Source organism: Rhinoderma darwinii, chromosome 3, assembly GCF_050947455.1.
Source record: "Rhinoderma darwinii isolate aRhiDar2 chromosome 3, aRhiDar2.hap1, whole genome shotgun sequence".
Taxonomy (NCBI): Eukaryota; Metazoa; Chordata; class Amphibia; order Anura; family Rhinodermatidae; genus Rhinoderma; species Rhinoderma darwinii.
Window position 1 is genome coordinate 328066538 of NC_134689.1, and position 23631 is coordinate 328090168.

At 40.9% G+C, this 23631-nt stretch overlaps 1 protein-coding gene across 2 annotated transcripts in view; it reads right to left on the reverse strand.

Moving 5' to 3' along the window:
- Positions 1–5009: 5009 nt before the first annotated feature.
- Positions 5010–23631, reverse strand: part of DPP8 (dipeptidyl peptidase 8) — a 36046-nt gene continuing 17424 nt past the window's right edge. For both annotated transcript variants that reach the window (XM_075858297.1, XM_075858296.1), the window contains exons 5-20: positions 22228–22396; positions 21947–22057; positions 21127–21255; positions 20797–20858; positions 17789–17889; positions 16947–17124; positions 15950–16109; positions 13191–13270; positions 11988–12140; positions 11638–11773; positions 10901–11046; positions 9117–9263; positions 8797–8949; positions 8193–8335; positions 7891–8002; positions 5010–7298 (exon numbers count right to left, since the gene is read on the reverse strand). In XM_075858297.1, the coding sequence (XP_075714412.1) occupies positions 7176–7298; positions 7891–8002; positions 8193–8335; positions 8797–8949; positions 9117–9263; positions 10901–11046; positions 11638–11773; positions 11988–12140; positions 13191–13270; positions 15950–16109; positions 16947–17124; positions 17789–17889; positions 20797–20858; positions 21127–21255; positions 21947–22057; positions 22228–22396 (2103 nt within the window). In that variant the 3' untranslated portion in view covers positions 5010–7175. The remainder of the gene's footprint in view (positions 7299–7890; positions 8003–8192; positions 8336–8796; positions 8950–9116; positions 9264–10900; positions 11047–11637; positions 11774–11987; positions 12141–13190; positions 13271–15949; positions 16110–16946; positions 17125–17788; positions 17890–20796; positions 20859–21126; positions 21256–21946; positions 22058–22227; positions 22397–23631) is intronic.

Here is a 23631-nt window from a genome sequence, read left to right on the forward strand (position 1 = left end):
AAGGTGTCTGTGTCCCCAATGAACTCTAGCTTGTGGGGCTGAATGTAAATAAAAATATCTGCATTCACTGCTATCAGAGATCTTGAGAATGGTGAGGAATTGAAACAAAGTATATTATAAAGTATTTCATTATACGGTGATTAAGCTTTATTTACGATGTCAACAATAAGCAACAATTAGAGTATAATAAATGTACCATTAATAACAGAAACTAATTCTCTACCATACTAAGTGCAGGTATTTTAGGAAGAACCTGATCCAAACATTGGGGCATATTTACAAATATTGGCACTGGGTTTGGCTATAGAAAAAGTGCCATTCCGTCTGTGCCATTTATTAAAGTGTTGTGCAACTCACGATTCATATATCTAATAATAAAAACCTTTCATAAACAGACAAGATCTGCCATAGATCTGACCGGTCACTGAATCTCTTTGAAGATGCATAAATGTTTCTATTATGTACATGTGTATCACAGGAATGTAGAAAGGTTTTCCTTCTTTGATGTGATGGTTCGCTCACATGGCACGAAATAGCAGGACCTAACTCGAACTGGGATCATTCAGGTACAATAAGATTCAAACACTTGTCCAGTCCCTTGTCCAGGCGGCTGTTCTGTACCCCCATTTAACAAAACAAAAAAAAAGTTAATGCTTACCCGTCAGTCCTCTTGCTGTACGTTACTGCAGGGTTAAGAGAGGGCATCTGCCACCTAGGAATAACAGTGCTGACACCTTTCAGGACTACTCCTCCTATATGGCTCGTGGGTGAAAGCAGTAGTCTGAGATCATGACAACATCTGTCACGACGACTACCGCTGACATTGCTGTAAAATACTAGAGATCCTATTAAAAAAAAAAAAAAAGAGTATAACTTCAGTCGTGCCGTTATCTGTAAGGTAAGTGACCGACTGAACTATGTGGACGTAATACAAGCTTGTTGCTGGAAAAAAAAAAATGGAGTTCCCTGGAGTTACAATACGACTTCCATAAAGGGTTACTTATAATGAAGGTGTACAAAAAAAATAAAAAATGAAACCACACAGGTCACTGCATGCTTGTGAAACGGATCACCGGGCCCTCTTCACCTTCACTGGAGGATGGACTGAGGAGACATAACTTGGCTTGTCTGGTCTCCATTACACAAACAGCGTTAAGGTAACCCAAGTTCTGCCTCTTGTCCCAAGATTCCAAAGTACATGCCTCTTGGGACAGATTTACGCCTCCCCCTGACTACGATATGGGGCAAAACACAATTCCGAAAGGGAACATCACAGTAAGTGCTGGTAATAGGTTTTATTTTATTTTTAATTTAATATTTCCTTTAATCCCGGCCTTGTCAAAAGTGTAAAAAAAAAAAAGATAATATGACAAGATATGTCAGAAGAAGGGTGGTGGGTACTTGTGAAGCAAAATGATTACATGGAACGGTTGTTTTTTTTTTGTTCTGTGTGTATTGAAGGTGCAAAGATGTCATCTGTGCTGCCTTTACAACTAGTCCTCATCTTGAACATTTGATGAAAGTCCTGGTGATATCTACCAAAAGATTTGTTAAAGGGCATTTGATTATCTCTGTCCCACAGGCCAATAATTGTGAATGAGCGTTCATAAGAAAACTCAACAGGGCAATGATCAGCCGACAAAGGAGCAAACGATCGCTCGTCGGCTGATCACACCGTTCGCGCAGCCTATATAATCATCGGCAGCAGCACATCTCTCGTGTAAACAGGAATCGTGCAGCCGATAATGATGCGAACCAATGGTGACTGAACAATTGTTCGTCCTCATACAGAAAGCATCGGCCAGTGTAAAAGAACACGTTAACCAGTGACGATCAGCTTGTTGTATCGTTGATCGGTGATTGTTATGTGCAAAAATTTGAGTGTGTAAACCAGCCCTTATCACAAGCCGATGGTCAGGGAAATCAGCCCATGTAAAAGACCCCATCGATAAGCGTTCAAAAGAGCGAACGCTAGTTTGGCGGCTAATTGCATCACAAGGGGTTCTGGTGCAGACAATGATGCAAATTGTATACGGATGGACGATCTCGTTCAGCCCCATACAGTTCAAATGATTGCTTCATGCAAATGGAGCTAAGTGAGTGCCAATTGACATGCTACATCGATTGGCACTCGTTTATGGCATACATTCGCCAATGTAAAAGGGGCCTTAGGCCTCATTTAGGCAGGTGTATATTACCATATTTCTCACTGTATCACAGTTATGGTGCTGTAAGTTTAGCTCAGTAGAACCCCAGGGTGACCGGGTGTTACATCCACAATACTGACGGTGGCATATACTGGGCTCAACTTAATACAGCAGTTGCAGTTAAAATGACACTGCTATGAAAACTGCAGTCTATCATTGTAATTATTCTTTAGGGTATGCCAAGGCTTGCTAATAAATCATTTTCTGGATGCATGCTTTGCCAAGTAGTAGCCTGAATACGTTAGAGCTGCTGCCAGGCAACTCCGGATAACACATGTGGGTGACACATACACATCTTCTCCCTCATGTGGAGATACGGATGAGTAATCTGCTTTTAATAAAGACTGACAGGAAGTGTTAATACGCTAGCACTTTACGCCTATTGTCAAAGAGGGAACAAGATGGCAGCTGGTCCGTAGTGGTAATACAAAGGTTCAAATAAGATTATTTTTTCTTTCCGAGCATGCTTATGGGGGCAGGATCTAATGGAGACATGAAGCTTTATAGTTGTACCCCCCCCCCCCCAAATCAGGATTGGATCACTTCTAAATCCTATCCCATTTCTGACATACCTATATTCCTACATCTTGGTTTTCCCAGGATACGTTTCCTCTTCATTTCTAGTTTAGACTCACTGCACCCTCATTTGTAGCTAGGATTTTATACTGAAAAGACACCGGAAAGGTGTTGGCCAACAAAAAGCATTTATCGCCTATACACAGTATAGGTAATAAGTGTATGATCGCAGCGACCCCCACTCATCATGAGGGTCCCATGTACCCAGTTTGAACGGAGCGGTCTTCACCCGTACACACTAGCACTCTATTTACTGTCTATGTGACTGACAAAGATAGCTGAACGCAGTACTTGGCTATCTCCGTCAGTCCCACAGACCGTGAACGGAGCGGGGGTGCGCATGCATTCAAACGGGTGCATGGGACCTAGTCTCCGTGATCAGTTTAGGTCTCAGCGATAATACATTTAATCCCCTATAGTGTGGATAGCTTTTGAGTTTTTTCTTGAGGCCAACCCATTTAATCACTGGGACAGATTTCTTGTGGCTCGGGGCAGTATTGGATAGAGGGGGAGGAGAGAGGCTGAGCTTGGGAATATATAGTTTTCTATGATCATAAAAAACTGTAAAAAGCTGTTAGAATGCTGCAAGGACTCCTTTACTGTATAAGCTCTCAGATAAAGTAGCATAGAAGTCCTGAATGCTTTAACTAGATATAATACACTAAGTGTCGTCATCATTACAAAGTATCTATGGTGCCCTGCCAGATATTAATCCCCTGCTGGACAGTATATCAGCCAGATTCACATTCTACGATGGGGATGTCACTACTGCCTCTACCCCATTTTTCATGGTCAATGGGCACAAGCCGTTTTTGTTACAAGGCTAGAATGTGTGACCATAGGCAGTAAAGACAAAAGGAATGACTTGTCCCCAAGCACAATTTTACCAAATTTGCTTGGGTCAAGAGTCCATTTATAACAAACCTTGTAGCAATTATTCACAAAACCTGAATAATTAATCGTCGTAACTAAAATGGTTTTGTAACCCATCAGTATCAGAGAAATCTGTTAACATTTTCTTGTCGGCTTAAAGAGGCTCTGTCACCAGATTCTGAAATCCCTATCTCCTATTGCATGTGATCGGCGCTGCAATGTAGATAACAGTAACGTGTTTTTTTTTAAAAAAAACGTTCATTTTTGGCCAAGTTATGAGCTATTTTATATATATATATATATATATATATATATATATATATATATATATATATATATATATGCAAAGGAGGTTTGAAATGGACAACTGGACGTTTTTTTTTTCGTCATGTCCAACTGGGCGTGTATTGTGTTTTTAACTGGGCGTGTTTACGTGTATGACGCTGACCAATCAGTGACCAGTCAGCATCATACACTCATCTACATTCATTTACACAGCAGCGATGTGCAGCCGCATACACAGAGATTAACGTTACTGCAGTGTCCTGATAATGAATACACATGATCATCCAGCCTGGACGTCATGTGTACTCAGAATCCTGACACTTCTGACTCTTTTCTTTGAGATTTCTAGCAAGGGAAACAAAATCTCGCGAGATTTCGGAAGTAAACGAGATTTCATTTCACTTGCTGGAAATCTCACAGAAAAGATTCAGAAGTATCAGGATTCTGAATACACATGACGTCCAGGCTGGATTTCATGTGTATTCATTATCAGGACACTTGATTAATGTTAATCTCTGTGTATGTGGCTGCACATCGCTGCTGTGTAAATGAATGTAGATGAGTGTATGATGCTGACTGGTCACTGATTGGTCAGCGTCATACACGTAAACACGCCCGGTTAAAAACACAATACACGCCCAGTTGTCCATTTCAAACCTCATTTGCATACATATAAAATAGCTCATAACTTGGCCAAAAATGAACGTTTTAAAAAAAAAAACTAAAACACGTTACTGTTATCTACATTGCAGCGCCGATCACATGCAATAGGAGATAGGGATTTGAGAATCTGGTGACAGAGCCTCTTTAACAAAAATGAATAAAAGCTGAACCCATGTCTACAAGTTAGTCCGTGTTAGATCATAAAAAGCAGACTATGAATATTTTGCAGGTCACATCACAGAAAAGACTTGACACTCGATCCCACCAATGCCTACAGGTTGTACCATAAAGATGAAATAGGATTGTAGATCCCAAGAACCCATTATGACATATAAGCATCCGAAAATTCCTTGTGGCACTCCTGAACGCGCTTGAAGAAAGAGAAGGAAATAATCAGACACAGAGAACTGGTTTCCCTCTTTTTTAAAGACTATATCATCTCTAGTTTTCAAACATAGCAGAATATGGCACCTTTAAAAGAGACGTTGTGAGACGAGAGCAGACTGCATTAATGACAGTGACATGATGAGATTAATAGTTCAAAACTTAACAGTTAAAATAAAAATCCATATAATTACAAGTTTAGTTTAAAACACTTGACATTCTAGAAATTTGTACAGGATCACTGAAAAGGGGAGAGATATTTGTCCCGCGTGGGCAGACAATGGTAAATCTAAGCTATGCAGTCCCCTGCTTGTCAAACCACCGAGCATCAAGGCAGGGGATCACGTAAGGCAGAGGTCAGCCCGATAATACCTTCAACTAGCAACAATCCTCAGACAATTCAATGTACATTTGTCAGCATTTCAAGTCAGAATAATAAAAGTTGGAATAAACTCTTCCAGACTATAACTTATTATAATGGGGTGCTGCCAAACAGTGGGAAATCCTCTCCATTTCCTACTTTCTCGCCTGTTTGGTGATGTGGAGTGTTATGCTGGACCAAAGATGAGACGACAGCAGCAGCTAAGAAGATCACACGTCTCATTGTGCTGTCCAGATAGTCTGCAGACACCCCCAACAAAACGGCTGCTGGTTATTTGCCCTACGTTTCATCTGATAGATGGGTTCTGACAATAAAAGTAACAGGTACAAACTAGAACGGTTCAACAGTTTCTACTTGAATTGCTTGTGTACAGTGGTTGGTGACCGGATCCAAAAATATACAACGCTGTCCATTTTGGATATCATGTTTGAAAATGGAACTAAAACAAGTATACACCATGCTGAGAGAAGACAGGGTGACATATGGTGAGGTGTCAGAGCAGCCAGCATTGATTTACATTTGATATGGGGTAGGGGGTGAGGAGCAGCACGCTCCAGCTACTGTCATCCTTAAAACGACCATCAACATTATAAATGTTTTGTAAGATGCATCAAGCCTATGAAATTCGGAATTTTCAAACTGAGAAAATGGTTCAAGTAGTTTAAAGTAGCACCTTTTTCTTTTTTGTGTACATGCTATAAAGGGCTGTACCAGACTGATGATATACGCAAAACCTTAAATGGGGTGGAAATTGGGCAAATTACACTGCATGATGGTCCTGCCAAAGAAGAGCTATACTAATAAGAGCACATTGATAGCGGAGCTAGGACTTTCAGCGGAGTCACATAGTTGTGATAGTAGTTTTGATAACCAATCAAATTTTACGAGAAGTATTAGTTTCCCAGTTAAACTGCATTGTGGAGCAGGGAGGAGTACTATAAACAGTAAAAAGAACAGCAAAAATACCCCTCCTTTTTGACAATTCATGCAAAGCAATCCAGCATGACCATTATTGTGAGGACCAGAAGAGGAGTGGACAGAGAGGCATATAAGAAAGGCACTCCAAAAGTTGCACAATAGTGGGAACATGGTGTTCAACCTAGAAGTAAATACTGAGTAGCTTTACACCGATGGGACTAGGAATGGTCACCAAACATTGACAAGGAGACAATTGAAATGTATTATTTCCCCACAATGCGGGTGCAGCCTGACAGATTGTGACTGGGGGACGCTAGTCCAGCTGACAATTTTCCTGGATCAGATAGTAAAGCATGGCCAGAGTGTGATTCAGATGATGTGCACAACCAGAGAAACGGGACTGTCAGGTTGTGCTGTTAGAACAAGGACTGTACACAGAGCAAACAAATAGCTTTGCAATCCGCTAAAACGCTGCATTTGGTATGTGCAGCTTCTTGTTGCCTGGTACTAGGCTCCGTTTGCATCTTGTAGCAAAATTTTTTTAACTGACTGACTCGTTGCTCAACTAAGCTTCATGGTAATATATGCAGATATTGGGGAGAAGAAATAAAACCCAGAACGAACACTTCGCAACATAAACCTATATCATGTAGTGTAGGGGGTCACACATTTCCCAACTGTAAAATGCAGTTAGAAGTTGTGGTTCACATGACTGGTAGACTGTGGTGTGAGATCACTGCAGTAAAGGGATTATGCCTTCAATTCCCTCTCCTCTGGCGATCGGCCTAAATCCAAGCTGTGTATATGGGGTCTACGGGTGCCATTCTTTGACGGTAGCAGTGGTGCCACACTCCCTATTTCCACCCTGACCACCATTAACACTTTGCTCACAAGGCTTTGGTGACAGCTATGTGAGACCCCAGATTTTCCTGCAGATAATACAGGAGGTGCAGTTCATAATGTTCTCCTGATTCAGGAACCCGAATACTGTGACGCTCCTGAGGATAGATCTGAAAAGAAGAAATCACGTTACTAGCCTACATTGCAAATTACAATACATATATATATATATATATATATATATATAACTTAAAGGGGTATTCTGGTCCCAGCAAATAAAAGGTAATATATATTGTAATAAAACGTTTCATTCCTCACCGTTTTCAAGATCTCTGCTTGCTGTCGAAATACAAACCTTAATAGTTTACTTCCAGTGAATAAAAATGTGTCCACAGTCATGGATGGACAGATTAAAAGTTGCAGTAGTTTGCAGAGAAGTGTCTTGTAGTGAGCCGAGCGCCTGTGTCCATCCCATGACTAGGACAGATTTTCATTACCTGTATGTAAACATGACAGCAAGGAGATATTTTAAAAACTAGAAGGAATTGAGAGAGAAAATTAATGGAAAGAATGCAACTTTTCATAATACAGTGAAAAACCTTTTTTTTGGTTTCTGAAAACCATAAAACCCCATTAAAGGGTTCTCGGGAATTGAGCCCTGTATATGGCTGCACTATAGACATGGGAGACTAGATATTTATGGACGCTTCACAGAGCGTAAAAATAAAGCATAGTTCAGTAATGCGAGGCTCTAAGCCTTACCTGTAGATCGTACGGCTTCCCACTGCGCACTAAGAAACTAAGGAGGATGCTTGTATGAGCAAAGTGCACATTTTCATCTAGGAAACCATGCAAAAGCAGCAGACGACTTGGTCTAGATGATAAAAAAAATAAGAAAAAATAAATAAATGATATTCATAAAAGATTAATATAAAGGTGTCTTGTTATATAAAGTTGTGATAAACACATCATCTAAAAACTATCAGATTGATCACAACCCATTACACATTTCGTTTTTACAAGCACAATAACCATGTTACATATAAACTGGGTATCACACTCACTCAGAGGGAAATTTTTCTGCCTGCATTGCAACAGAGCCTAGGTAGTAGCCATGTTCATTTTGATCAGGATGACCCATGTACCGCTCTGTATATCCTGTATCATAGAAGATCCAAAGCGTTACGGGGGCTCCGGCAATAGCCACCTGGGATAGAGAAACAATAGTTATTATCACAATCTACTTTAAGGTCAAAAGACATGATAAAAGAGTGAGCTCTATATCCTCTGCACAGACATTGAGTTAAATAATACAATTCTGGCTGGTTGCCTGCAACCACCTCTAGGGGAGCTCAGGAGCTCGCTGCATACCGTTACATTACGGAGCACAGGTAAGCTGATAAACTTTCTGTAGTTGTGGCTGCAATTTGTCAGAGTTATCATTTCTCTCTGTCTCTGCAGTAGATTTGGAGCTCTGTACAAGAAAAACTGAACTCCAGTTGTTATACAAGACATATTAAGAAATGAGTCAACAACATTTCGGCTCTATTTAGAATAATAACAAATGTTTTTAAATGTGGACGTTCACTTTGTAGAAGCACTGCAATAAAAGAACACAGACACAAATAATAATATTTCTTGATATTTTCAGTATCTACAGGAACTTACTTTGAATATATCAGGTTTCTGGATCAAAGCCATTAGTGAGAGGTAGCCTCCATATGACCAGCCATGGATTCCAACTCGGTCAAGGTCTATGAAGCTATGCTTAGCAGCCAGATACTGTAACCCCTCCACCTGATCATCTATCTCTACTTGACCCTACAGAGAAAGGAAAAATATTGATTATGCTACATGAGACAGGATGCGACTCATTACTAATTATTATTTTTCTTTTATATTAAACATACTTTATCTTCCTTAGTTAAAATAGTTTGTCTCTTTCCCAATTCAAAAGAAATTACTACAACATTAATAACTTTTCTTACCATCTTGTACTTAAATGCGCCCTCAAACTTCAGCCCCCGATGACAGGAACCTCGATTGTCGATTACAACAACGACATACCCCAGTGACGCAAGGGTATTCAGTCGGAAATACTTGACACCCTTGAATCGATTGTTAACCAGCTGAACCTAAAAGGGAACAAAATTGTTTGTTTTGTATGTAACTGTACCCCCTGATAAAAACATCACACACACAAATACTGGATAAACGGAATACATTAAACTATAAGAATCTCGCATGAAGGTAGTCTGTAAACTATGGGTATCAGGTATAATGGTAGTATCGAAAAACAAAACCATCATAAGCTTCTAAAAAATGCTTTAAGCGTACATAACTTTTCAGAATCAGCCGTCATATGTGTGAACATGAGGACTAACACTATTTCTGACCATTATATGACGTGTGTTCTGCATTTTTTTTTTAGCAGCTTTCCCCTCTGCAGGCTCTATCTATACTAGTCAGTGGTCTCTGAGCTAGTGGGTGGAGCCTAACTGCTATCATGTCTCCTATACACAGCACACAGAGAAGAGGAGAATCCTGCTCTCCTACATCTATCTATCTAATATATAGAACCAGCAGCAGCATGGAAGAGCTTATACAGCAGTAATGAGCAGAGTAGCTGTAAATCCAGCACTGGTGTGACATAACTCTTGCCAGTAGCCTGTGTGTGTGTCTCTCTTTCTCTGCTCCATCCTCCCCTCTCCACAGACTTTTATGGGCAGCAGTATTTAGGTCTCACTTCTTCTCCTCCCCTATTTAGACTTCTATGGGCAGCGTGTATGTGTCTCTCTCCCTCCTCCCGCTTCCCCTCTTTTCTCCATAGACTTCTATTGGTAGAAGTAGACAGTGGAAAGACAAGGGACAGATTTTTGCTAGACAAGGGGTGGATGCTGCAGATTACAGGAAGGGAGAAACCTAGTGGCAGTAACCTCGCACAGAATATGTGTGGCTAAAACAATAATATTTTTAACAGTAAGTAAACTACAAAGTTGATCTATATCTGATATACTATTATATTAGCATAAGTTGTTTGAAAAATGTGTGCCTATTTAAGGTTATACCTGTTTATTGATTATTTTAGCATTTTGGACCCATCTATGAATCCAGGTAGCACAGTAAGACACTGAGCATCATCAGGACACTTATTATAAATTGGAAAAGCTGTTGAAGCTCCAGATTGCATATGGAAAAAAAATAAAAAATAAGCTGGTGAGTTGATCATTTAAGTATTTGGGTTTGTCTCATCTGTGAATGGAGATCACTAAATGTAGTAGATCAAAGCTGGTCATTCACGTAAACTAGCTGAACCCGCTTTCAGCGCACCGCTATCTTCCCTGACCTCCCCATGAACATACATGTTTGGCTCAGCTGAGCTTTCATGTAATTTTCTATGGGGAGCAGGAGACCAGCTGCTTCGAGGCACTTCAGACAATGGCTTTTCTCCAGGCTGAACAAAAGGGTCAGGCATGTTGAAGATAACACGTCTAATCCCAGCTGTTGGGGGAAAGTCCATACGAACATTTTTTTTTATATATCTGAAATGACTGGAGTTTTAAGTTTGAAGATTTTGGAAACTACTGGGTGGTTAGCAACACCATCACGCATGTGTTTCCAGTTTAGTAATACCAGCAGATAGATATGAGGAATAACCTAACCTGATGACATGCATTACCTCTAAGATTTGCCTAGTCTAGTACAGACATGGAAATATGCATGTGGGTTTACATCTAGGTTCATACTATACATCATGCCAAAGGAATCTTACTTGTGGTCCTCCATAAATAAAGAGTACAGTGGGGTATTTCTTCCCTGGCTGCAACTGATGAGGTCGATACATCATGCCATAGAGAGTGAATCCTGTCCTACTGGGAAAAGAGAAAATTTCTGGGGCAATGTACCCAGGAACTGTCCCTATTGGAAAAACAAAACATCCAACTATTTAAACACAAAAGAAGAAAACAAAGCAATAGCAGTATTTACTATATGTAAAAAAAACTGCTTAAGGCTATGTTCACACGGGGTCTTTTGCCGAGTTTTTTGACGTGGAAACCGCGTCGCAAAACTCGGCAGAAACGGCTCGAGAACGCCTCCCATTGATTTCAATGGGAGGCGTCGGCGTCTTTTTCCCGCGAGCAGTAAAACTGCCTCGCGGGAAAAAGAAGCGACATGCCCTATCTTCGGGCGCTTCCGCCTCCGACCTCCCATTGACTTCAATGGGAGGCAGGAGAAAGCGTGTTTTATGCCCGCGGCGCTCAATGGCCGCGGGCGAATAACGGCCCGATAATTGCTATTCACACGGAGTATTTTGGGGGAGGAATATCTGCCTCAAAATTCCGTTTGGAGCTTTGAGGCAGATATTCCTCCCCCAAAATACTCCGTGTGAACATAGCCTGTATCATTGCAGCAATTTGTTTTATTTGACGTGTTTGTCATGTACTGGACAGTCACAATAGTACATTGTAAAACAACACAGACATCTGAAAGTCTAATGTGCCGTCTCACCTGGTGACTCCAGAAGGGTAGCCCAAAACTCCTTATCCTTTTGTGTTGGATCCCATCCATTGCCTTTGATTTTGAAAAGATGCACTGAATGAGGGACGGTCTGGCTGCTGTATCTACTAATGAACATATCGCTGTGCTGAATGGAATCAAACAAGACAATCTCCATAAGAGTTAATAAAACATTGTTCAGATATTTTGCTGCAGTGTTCCCTGTCCCTGGCATTTCCATTGATCCCCCTCCCTCAATCATTTCTAATTTCTCTTTGAGTACCTGCAAAGTAGTAACAGTGTGGAACAGACACACCAAAAACAACAGAAAATAGGTCAAAAGCTCAGGAAAATGTTCTTACCTTGCTAACACAGCAGGAATGGGAAAAGCCAAGGTCTGTGAGTCTCTTCACCTCTCCGGGAGTCTCATAATTTGCCACATACAGATGATGTTCTAGAGGGGTGTCCTTCGTCGCTTCAAAATAGACAAGTTTATTAACCTCATCCACCCGAATCTGAAGAATAAAATAATGATATTGTTTACCATACAGGCTTTGATGCAAACATACTTGTTATAAAGGTGGACTGGCACTTTGTCCCCTAAAAAAATTCTCTGATGTTTTGGTTCATTCAACAATTACAAGGCCAAAAATCAGCTGAATAGACATGGCTGTATCATTTCTAAAACATAAAACACTATTTTCAGTTGCAAGAATATCAGTTGGCCATGTAACCAATTTAACCTCTTCCTTTTTTTTAATCTCCCCATTCCAAAAGCCATAACTTTTATTTTTCCGTCAACATTTGTTGTGGGATGAATTGTAACCATTTTGGGGTACATATAAAGTACTGAACTTTTATTCATTTTCTTTTGGGGGGCAGGGGGATAATGGACAAAAATCCCAGCAACTTCACTATTGTTTTTTTGTTGTGTTTTTAGGGTGTTAACCGTGCAGTTGAAATGACAAGTTAACTTTGTTCTCCAAGTCATAACATTTACGGCAATACCAAACATATAGTTGTTTTTTTTATGTTTTACTACCTTTGCACAATAAAAACACTATTTATGTAAGAAATTTTTACCGTCAACGGAGCTTCACTAGGGCTTACTTTTAGTGGGAGGAACAGGGCCTAATAAGTACATACATGACAGACCTGGGGCCATTGTAAAGCCCGTTGCTGCTATGGCAACTCAACAGCAACCCACGATCGCATCGCGGTGGTACCAATAGGCTTACAGAGGGAGCCCTGTCCCTCAATAAAACCACTTTAGTGTCGTGGTCGATATTAACCGTGGCATCTAAGGGGTTAAATTGCATCTAAGGGGTTAGGGCTCTTAGAGCGGAGTGATAGCTAACTAATACAGCCGGCACCCACAAGTGAATGGGCAAGCACACATCCTATGCCCGCTCCATCACTGCACCGTAATACTATGGCGGTTTGCGGGACCAACTCACTCACAGTGACTTACTACAGCCCAGGGAGGGAGGGAAGGGGTTAAGACATCAGCAGGAAGAAAAGAAAACGGCAGGCTAACCATCAGAACAGTAGATATACAAACTTACAGTGGATCCATGTCTGCCAAGAACTTCCCACTCTCCACTGGTCACAGCCACCTCTTCCTTTATGGGGCATCTGAAATCACCTAAAAGTACAAAAAAGTCACAGACCACATATAAGATGTCATAAAATGAAAATAGTATGCGTCTGCACATAGGTTTGTATTTTAGTAGCCTACAAAAAACACAAAATTAAAGGGAATGAATATTTAGAATTTTTTTTTTTTTTAACTTTTGGTTATACACTAACATTTTTGTTGTTGACTATGCATAACATTTTTTATATCTTGCAGTATTCCAGTTTTCGCACTGGTCACTAGTCACTGTAGGTTGACACTTCCTGTTTTCTGCTTCACTGTGTGCACTGGAACAGAGTCAGCAGAGGAATTTAATGACAGCTCTATTATACTGCTATAGGGTTTGGATAAGGCAGGATAGCAAGACTATACACATAGAAAAGGTTCAGTATGAATCCCATGTCACGCCTTGGACTTTGAAGGAGAGGGCTGTACGTAATAAATTTCTGGAGACTGTTAGGCTGTGTTCACACAGAGTTTTTTGCAGGAGGAAAATTCCTCCTGCAAAAACTGCTCCAGATGGTTTTTGCACAGCGGTTTGACAAAAACTCGTCAACACACTCGTCGAGGCGTTTTTTTCCTCTTTCTGACTGACTGAAATGGGGTTTTGGAGGCGGAAACCGCCTCAAGGTGGGTCATGACGCTTCTTTTTACTCGCGGTAAAAAAACTCGTCCAACTCCCATTAAAATCAACGGGAGGCATTTTCGGGCGGTTTTTGAGGAGTTTTGCGGTGCGGTTTCCACGTCAAATAACTCGTCAAAAAAACTCTGTGTGAACAGGGCCTTATAGTTCATTAACTTCCATGTTGGAAGGTGATAATTTAGGCTGGAGTAAACCTTTAGGATGGCAGTAGGGTGCACTACCGTAAATAATAATGAAATTAAATAATTCTAGATGCAATGTTACATTATATGCAGAGTTTGCTGCTTTTATTTATTATCCAATAAATATATGTTATGCTTTTTTACATGGCCATGAAAGCTGAAATACCATGTAATGTACTGGGAAACTGAAAAAAAAAGTCTTTGCGGGGTCAAATGGGCAAAAAAACAGCGATTGCGCCACTTTTTGGTGGGTTGGGTTTTTACAGCGTTCACTGTTAACTGAAAACGACATGTTCACTTTATTCTATGTGTTGATACGATCACGGTGATACCAGATTTCTGTGTGCTTTTTTTATGTTTTATCACTTTTCTAAATAAAAAAAACTGTTAAATAAAATTGTTGTGTTGCCATATTGTGAGAGCCATAACATATTTATTTTTTGATCACTTTTTATTAAAAAAAAATTTCTTGAGCGAAGGTGACCGAAAAACAGCAATTTGGGTGTTTTTAATTTATTTATTTTTTTTACAGCGTTCACCGAGCGGGTTAAATAAGGGTATATTGTAATAGTTCAGACTTTTACGGACACGGTGATACCAGTTATGTTAACTTATTTTTTCTAACATTTTTTTAACGTTACTTAAGGGTATGTGCACACACACTAATTACGTCCGTAATTGACGGACGTATTTCGGCTGCAAGTACCGGACCGAACACAGTGCAGGGAGCCGGGCTCCTAGCATCATACTTATGTACGATGCTAGAAGTCCCTGCCTCTCTGCAGGACAACTGTCCCGTACTGTAATCATGTTTTCAGTACGGGACAGTAGTTCCACGGAGAGGCAAGGACTCCTAGCGTCGTACATAACTATGATGCTAGGAGCCCGGCTCCCTGCACTGTGTTCGGTCCGGTACTTGCGGCCGAAAAACGTCCGTCAATTACAGACGTAATTAGTGTGTGTGCACATACCCTAAAGAGAAAAAAAATGGGGGTTTTTGAACGTCTAATATTTTTTTTTTCACTGCTGAATACGTGAACTTACTTTTTTTTTTTTACACTTTTTATTAGTCCCCGTAGGGGACTTGTACCAGCTATCGTCAGATCGCTGGTACACTAAACCGCAATACTAATGTATTGCAGTAAATTGTCAGTTTTACAGGCTTCTGCCGGGGGAGGGGGGGGGCGGCAATGGGATGAGCTGTCCGAGGGGGCAACCCCAGATGCTGTGGTCGCAATTGCCTGCAGCATTTAAGGGGTTAAGCGGCCAGGAGCAGTGCGATCGCTGTTCCTGGCCGTTAGTCCCGGGTGTCAGCTGTAACACACAGCTGACTCCCAGAGCGGGCTCAGCGCGCGAGCCTGCTCCATACATCACCCCCCGCACTGTGACGTACCTGGCCCGTCATTTTTCGGTAAGGGTTTAATTTTCAGTCAAAATGTCAACTAACAAAAGTATGGTCTCTATTGTACAGTGCTGTTGATACCTCATAATATATATTATAATTGAAGGTGAAAATTAGATCAAATGTGTGTTTGTTCATCAATCTTTATTATTACTAGTCATAGAAGAAAAAAATTATGTGTGTGTATATATATATATATATATATATATATATATATATATACACACACACACACACACACACACACATTTATACATTTTCCTCTCTGTGAAGGCTGTCGGAATATATTACTCTGGTCTCTTGGAAACCTGTTAACATGGCAGCAAAGATCACAGTAACATATGTCACTGTATTCTTATGAGTGGAGCAAACATTCAGATATCAGAGCATATACAGGTTAGTGCCAAGCAATGTTTGATATATTGATGCTTCCAGATGCAGAAAGGTACAAAGCAACTCACTGAGCCCTAGAAGATCAGCTCCTGCTCTACCAGAACTGGCTGCTCTCAATATGCTGGTGATCCGGTAAAGGTGCCGAAATCCTGTCTTGCACTCAGAGGCAAATAGGAACTGGATTTCATCATCTCGGGTTTGGGGGAAAAAGTACAGGATATCATGAATCTATTGAGAAGAGAGAAAGTTATAGTAAGGAGCAGAAAGTGACATAGCAAAAATACCTTAACGTTCTTGGCAACCGTTTCCATGCACCACCCCTAACTAAGAGCTTTGAGGTAGAACATAAAAGTCTCCTTTTAGCTTGATGGAGTTACAGAAATGTTAGGAAGAAAAGAGTATCCGGCACACCAATATGAGATAAAGGTAATTTTTATTTCGTTTTTAATGCCAGTGGCAGAGTGCGACGTTTCGGTCTAGGCGACCTTCTTCAGGCACGGAGCCGTGCTGATTAGACTACATGGACGAGCGCCGGTCAAAGTAATAGCGGCTGGCCGCTGTATCAAGGTCGCATAGACCGAAACGTTGCACTCTGCCAAAAATGCACAGTCCCCTTCTATAACAGCTAGATTGTTTTTTGCAGCGGCCTATTATATCATGCAAGTCTATTGCGGGGCAACACCTTTACTATTTTGTGTCGTTTCCACTGGTTCTCCCTGCTGCAATGTCAATTTCCGGATTTCCTGTCCTAAACTTTACTTGACCTACAGCTAGAACACTCTAAAAGTTATATGGCAGATATATGGCAAATGTTATCGGATACAGGAGGTACACTTTAGGAAGACATACTGTATACTCCACCATATTAATATGCGTATATTGTAGATCATAGACTTGGTCCATGCGTAATATCAGTCCACATGGAACTACTGAGGGAAATTGACATTTATAATGAATGACCAGTCCTAGAACTGTACAGTCTCTGTTGGTCATTTTAGAGCAGTTTGTATAGCAAAATCAAGTAAATTCATATACATTGACTTGAGAGCGCTGTTACTGACATACATTTATCCAAATATCCGTGTTCTCCTCGTAGATCACAAGAGGCGTTACACATTCAGACACAGAATCCGACAGCCGGTGATGCTCTGAAAGTTCTTTGTAAGGAGCCACAAACAGAGAGGGTGGAATAAGAACAATCTGCAGACGGGTCTGTGGACGATCTAGTAGGATAGCCCAGGCGCTGCATGCAAAGACATATATACAAATGAACTCAAGAAAACAATTCACAGAAACCTTAAAAATATTAACCCCTTCCAGGCCAGGCCCTCCTTCCTCATGGCATAGCTATTGTTGGCATTGTTTTCTTGCCTACCAAGTACTTTTATTTCATTATTCTCAATAGGCAAAGCTTTCTTGAAAATGCAAAGATTAGAATAAAATAGATGTTTTTTTTCTTGCCTGAAAACATTTTAATTTGTACACAATTAGTGCAAGGATATGAATTACCCAAAAAGGTGTCGTTTATGTCACAATGTATTACAAATGTCTGTGTGTTTCTGTTGGAACCCTTCAATTCATTTATCGGGATAACGGAGCACCAAATCCTCTTCATTGTTTATTCAGGAACAGAGGGTTGTTCATAAGTTCGGCTGTGCCTGGTACTGCAGCTCATCCCTATTCACTTTAATGGGGCTGAGCTGAAAAACCAGGGACAGCTGTACATATGGACGACCAGCGGTGCTTGGATAAACTAAGAAGAGGATGCCATGCTCCAGAGACCCAGACTGATCACTCATTGATGAGTGATCGATTTTGGGTCGAATAAGCAACTTTAACTAGAAAAATATTTCTCTTATTGAAAGATATTTAAAAATTACGCCTGGTATTCGCCTCAAGAAACTCACTATTTTCCATCTGGAGTCCAGCCGGCTCTAGCAATGTATTCACACCCAGAAAACAGCACCTCGAATGGCTGCCGCAGCTCTTTATCATCAACATCCAACACCTAGAAAAAAACAAACACGTTATAGCGGAGACCACCACAGTCCTATAAAGAAACAGAAAACTTCTGAGAGTTGTCAAGTAGGGTTACAGGCGTCCATATTTAGTGATCTGCTGCAATTCTGAATTTGTACTTTTGCATTGATCGATTATCACTTCATGTGTGTGATTTGTAACAGTAGCCACCATCATTAGGGCCTGTTCACATCAGCGTTGGCTTTCCGTTGAAGGGTTCCTTCGGAGGCTTCCGTCTGGTGAACCCCTCAACGGAAAGTCAAACGGAAACCATGGCTTCCGTTTGCATCACCATTGAGACCAATGGTGACGGAAACATTGCTAATGGCTTCCGTTTGTCACCATTCCGGCAGGTTTCTGTTTTTTCAACAGAATTAATAGCGCAGTCGAGGGACAGAGGAATCAATTCCCTCAAAAACACAGCAGACCCATAAAGGAAACTGCTGTATTTTTTATTAATCCCCATTAGCCAGACGGTTCAATCTTCTAACAGTACAGCAGACCTGTCCCCATACTATGCTGCCCTTAACCAGTTAGTGACCGCCCATAGGCATTTTTACGGCGGCCACTAATGGGCTTTATTCCGAAGCAGTAGCCTTTTTACGGCGCTGCATCGTAATAAACAAATACCGAAGGCTGGGAGCAGACCTGCTCGAGCAGGCGGGATCGATATCAGTATCTTTCCCGCTCGTTTAACCTCTCAGATGCGGCGTTCAATAGCAAGCAGGGTGTCGGTGGTTTCTATGGCAGCCAGGGGCCTAACAAAGGCTCCCAGGTCTGCCTCTAGTTGATGCCTGTTAGGCCATGCCAGAGTCATGGCCTAACAGATTCCGGTACGTTTTATACTGACAGGCAAGTAATACACTGCAGTATATTATAAAAGCGATCAGATGATCGCATAGTGAAATCCCCTAGTGGGACGAATAAAAAAAAGTTTAATAAAGTTTATAATAAATAAATAAAAATCCCAAGTAAAAAAAAAAATTAAAAGCCCACTTTTTCCCCCTACAAAATGCTTTATTATGAAAAGCAAACAAAAGTTACAAAATTACAGATATTTGGTATCGCCGCGTCCGTAACGACCCCACCTATAAAGATATTACATTATTTAACACGCACAGTGAACACAGTTAAAAATAAAATACAAACTAATGCCAGAAATGCTATTTTATGTTCATCCTGCCTTAAAAAAAAGTGATAAAAAGTGATCAGAGTCGCATGTACTCCAAAATGGCACCAATGAAAACTACAAGTCGTCCCGCAAAAAGAAAGCCCTTATACAGCTGCATCGTCAGAAAAAAAACAAAAAACGTATGGCTCCCAAAATACGGCAACACAAAAACAAGTCGTTTTAACCCCTTAGTGACCACCAATACGCCTTTTCACGTTGGTCACTAAGGGGCTTTAGGCTAGGCTGACGCCTTTTCACGTTAGCCTAGTCTAAGTCCTGCACGAGTCTCCCGTGCAGGCTGGAGCCGGGGCTCAGCTGTCTGATGACAGCTGAGCTCCTGCTCCAACGCCCGCGATCGAAGTTTACTTAGATCGCGGCCGTTTACCCAGTTAAATGCCGCCGCCAACAGCGACCGCGGCATTTAACTTGTCACCCATCGGCGGCCTGCAAATGCAATCGCGGGTCTCCGATGGCGTGTCATGGCAGCCGGGGGCCTGATGAAAGCCCCCAGGTCTGCCCTGGACATATGCCTGTTAGGACGCGCCGGAGGCACGTCCTAACAGATTGCCTGTCAGATTTACACTGACAGGCAATAATGCTCTGGTATACGAAGTATACCAAAGCATTATAGCAGCGATCTGAAGATCGCACAGTAAAGTCCCCTAGTGGGACTAATGAAATAAATAATAAATGTGAAATAAAGATTAATAGTAAAAAGTACAGTAAAAAAAACAAAACATAAAAAGTGATTTTATTTAGTAAAAGTGTAAAAAATAAATAAAAGTACACATATATGGTATCGCCGCGACCGTAATGACTCAATTAATAAAGTTAATATGTAATTTAAACCGCAAGGTGAACACCGTAAAAAACAAAACGCAAAAAACAATGGCGAAATTGCAATTTTTTTCCATCGCCCCCCAAAAAAAGTCATAATAAAAATGAATCAATAAGTCCCATGCACCCCAAAACAGTACCAATCAAAACTACGTCTCGTCCCGCAAAAAACAAGCCCAAGAAATCACTACATTGATGGAAAAAGAAAAAAGTTACGGCTCTTGGAAAGCGACGATGCAAAAACAAATAATTTTAGTTCAAAAGTGTTTTTATTGTGCAAAAGTCGTAAAACATAAAAATAAACCTCTACATATGAGGTATCGCCGTAATCATACCGACCCATAGAATAAAGGTAACGTGTTATTTACGCCGCACAGTGAACGGCGTCAATTTAAAAACGCATAGAACAATGGTGGAATTTAAGTTTTTTTTTTTATAATTCCCCCAAAAAAAGTTAATAAAAGTTAATTAAAAAATTATATGTACCCAAAAATGGTGCTATTAAAAAGTACAACTAATCCCGTTATAGCTCTTTGAATGCGACTATAGAAAAACGAATAAAATAGTTGGTCATTAGGTCTTAAAATGGGCTGGTCACTAAGGGGTTAAAAAAAGTGTTTTTACTGTGTAAAATTAGTAAAACATAAGAAAACTATATAAATTTGGTATCGCCGCAATCGTAACGACCCGCTGAATAAAGTCGATATGTTTTCGGCATTCTTAGCAATTCATTAGAAACACAATTTGCCTCACATATACAGTCAAACAATCAAATCCGAAATTGAATAATTCAAAACCAGCAATTCAAAAAAAAAAAAAAAAAAGAAGGACTGGTCTATAAAAGGCATGGAGAGGGGGGGGGGGGGCCACAACGTTTCAACAACTTACCCTGCCATCTGCATCTACGGTTATCTCGGACAACTTAAATGCCACTTTTGGGTTTGAAGTCCCTGGTGAGGAAGAAAAAAAAAGATTAAAACTGTAAATTTTATCAAGTGATAATTTAAAAACGATTTTCTACTAAACACCTTTCACTATCACTTCTTTGGACCAATTACATCCAAAAATCTGTAGTGCTGCTAAAAGTTAGAGAAAATAAAACAAATAATTTGATGTATGTGACTTTAGATAGTACTAGCACACACTGAAATATTTTCTAGGTACGTAGGACTTGTTAAAAAAATAATAAAAATAATAAAATAAAAATTAAGTGCTTACCAGCTTTGGGGTACCTAAAAGAATCTGTCCTGCGAGTCTCCAGCATTGGGGACGTCACATGGATTATCTCTACTTCCGATTCATCATTTTCTTCATAGAGGATGCGCAGTATCTGACCACCTGACGGGGCTGTGTCATAAGGAAAGAACAATGATGACAACCTGTATGTTACAAGGCTTACTTATATATTAGGTATGTTGAACGGGGGACGCAAGAAACGCTTACAGTACAAAACACCCCTAGAAATATTACCAAATTAATTGGTTTTCAAAAAAGCTTTACCACATAGGTATATTTTAACCTCCTGATGCACCAGGACACTGGGGTGTTAGCGGTGTATTACAGCTGACACCTCGCACTAACGGCCAGGAACAGAGTACTAGGATCCGAGCCGTTTAACAACTTAGATGCCACGAACAATAGCAACCGCGGCATCTAAGCCATGCCCCCCCCCCCCCCTATATGCGATTGCCGATGGTTGTCATGACAGCCAAGGGGCCTAATGAAAGCCCTCAGGTCTGCCTCTTTCTGCTCCTGTTAAGCGCTGCCTCTGGATTACGTTGCATCCCATGTGACCGCTGCAGCGAATCACAGGCTGCAGCGGTCACATGGACTGCTTTTAAACCAATGAAAAATCGGGCTTCAAACAAAATTTCCAAAATATATATTAGATAGAAACTACAACTCCTCCTGCAAAAAAATAAGCCCTCACACTACTCCACTGACGGAAAAATAAAAAATGTATGGCTCCAGGAAGGCGGGAAGTGAAAAACAAAAATGGGTTAAAGACCAAAAATTGTCCATCGTTCACAGGCCTTACTTGTCTCATTGCGGGGACACCACCAGTATCCAGTGTAGCGATCAAACTCCTCCTGTAACACAAATGAGGCTACTCCAGCAGAACGACAATCTTCTTCTACTCCAACCAAATCTGTGTTAAACATAAATTATTTTATCTGCTTCATTTTCGCACAGAAGATACTAAATTTACACAACAAATGAAGATGGCAATAATATCACCAGAACTATGATTATATACCAAGGTCACAAAGGTCAAACATTACACTCCACGCTTCCAGTCTTGTTAGGCATTTATCTCACCTTTGTGCACAAATGTCAGTCTGCGCTCCTCTCCAGTCTCTATATTGGCCACCCACAAATCGTTGCAATGCACAAATGCCATCCAAGTTGGGTCTGCAGGACAGATGGTGGGGTCCATGCGAATATTGGGGCAACTGCTTTCCAGTAACTGTGGTTGCAGTGACTGTTTCTACAGATTAAACACAAGACCACCATATAGTTGAGTAAACACAATAACAAAATATTGTACAAATATTTTTATTCAACAGGAATTAAAAAATTAAACTCAAGTATTAATCTATGGTGAGTGACATGGCAGTTTTTTTTCCCCAGAAACAGCGCCACGATTGTCCATAGGCTGTATTGTTTCTCAGCCGCATTTACTTAAATGATGCTGAGCTGCAATACCACACACAGCCCATGGACAAGAGAGGTGCTGTTTCCAAAAATAAATCTCATCTCATATGGCCCCTTTACATCTTGGACTGCCAACTTGCCTTTCCAACTTATGGGCTTACAAAATTAAATACTCCGGTATGACGGAAATATATGCTATCACATATGCCCCATGTGCCTTCCGTATTCACTATGGAACCGGCAGCAGGGAAGAAAATGTTATGCACTCTGCTTGCCCGTTCAATAGTGTGTAGCAAAAGCGCTTCAGTAGGAGGAGCGCCCGCCTGGCGCCGCCTCCCTGTACACTTTCGCCTATATACACTATGGAACAGGCAGAAGCAGATCGCAGGGAAGAGAATGTGATGTGTTCTGCTGCCACTATGCCCCCATCCTGACACTTCTGATTTGCAGCAAGGGAAACGAAATCTCGCGAGATTTCGTTTCCCTTGCTGCAAATCTCACAGAAAAGATTCAGAAGTGTCAGGATTCTGAGTACACATGACGTCCAGGCTGGATGATCATGTGTATTCATTATCAGGACACTGCAGTAACGTTAATCTCTGTGTATGTGGCTGCACATCGCTGCTGTGTAAATGAATGTAGATGAGTGTATGATGCTGACTGGTCACTGATTGGTCAGCGTCATACACGTAAACACGCCCAGTTAAAAACACAATACACGCCCAGTTGGACATAACGAAAAAAACACGCCCAGTTTTCCATTTCAAAGCTCATTTGCATATATATAAAATAGCTCATAACTTGGCCAAAAATGAAAGTTTTAAAAAAAAACACGTTACTGTTCTCTACATTGCAGCGCCGATCACATGCAATAGGAGATAGGGATTTGAGAATCTGGTGACAGAGCCTCTTTAATCTCTGCTCATACACACCTGATTCAGCCTTCACAGTATAATGCTCCCTTGGTGCCCCCCCCCATATAATGCCCTCATAGAAGCCTCCCACACAGTATAATGCCCCCCATAGCTGCCCCCATACTGTATAATGCCCCCATAGAAGCCCACATAC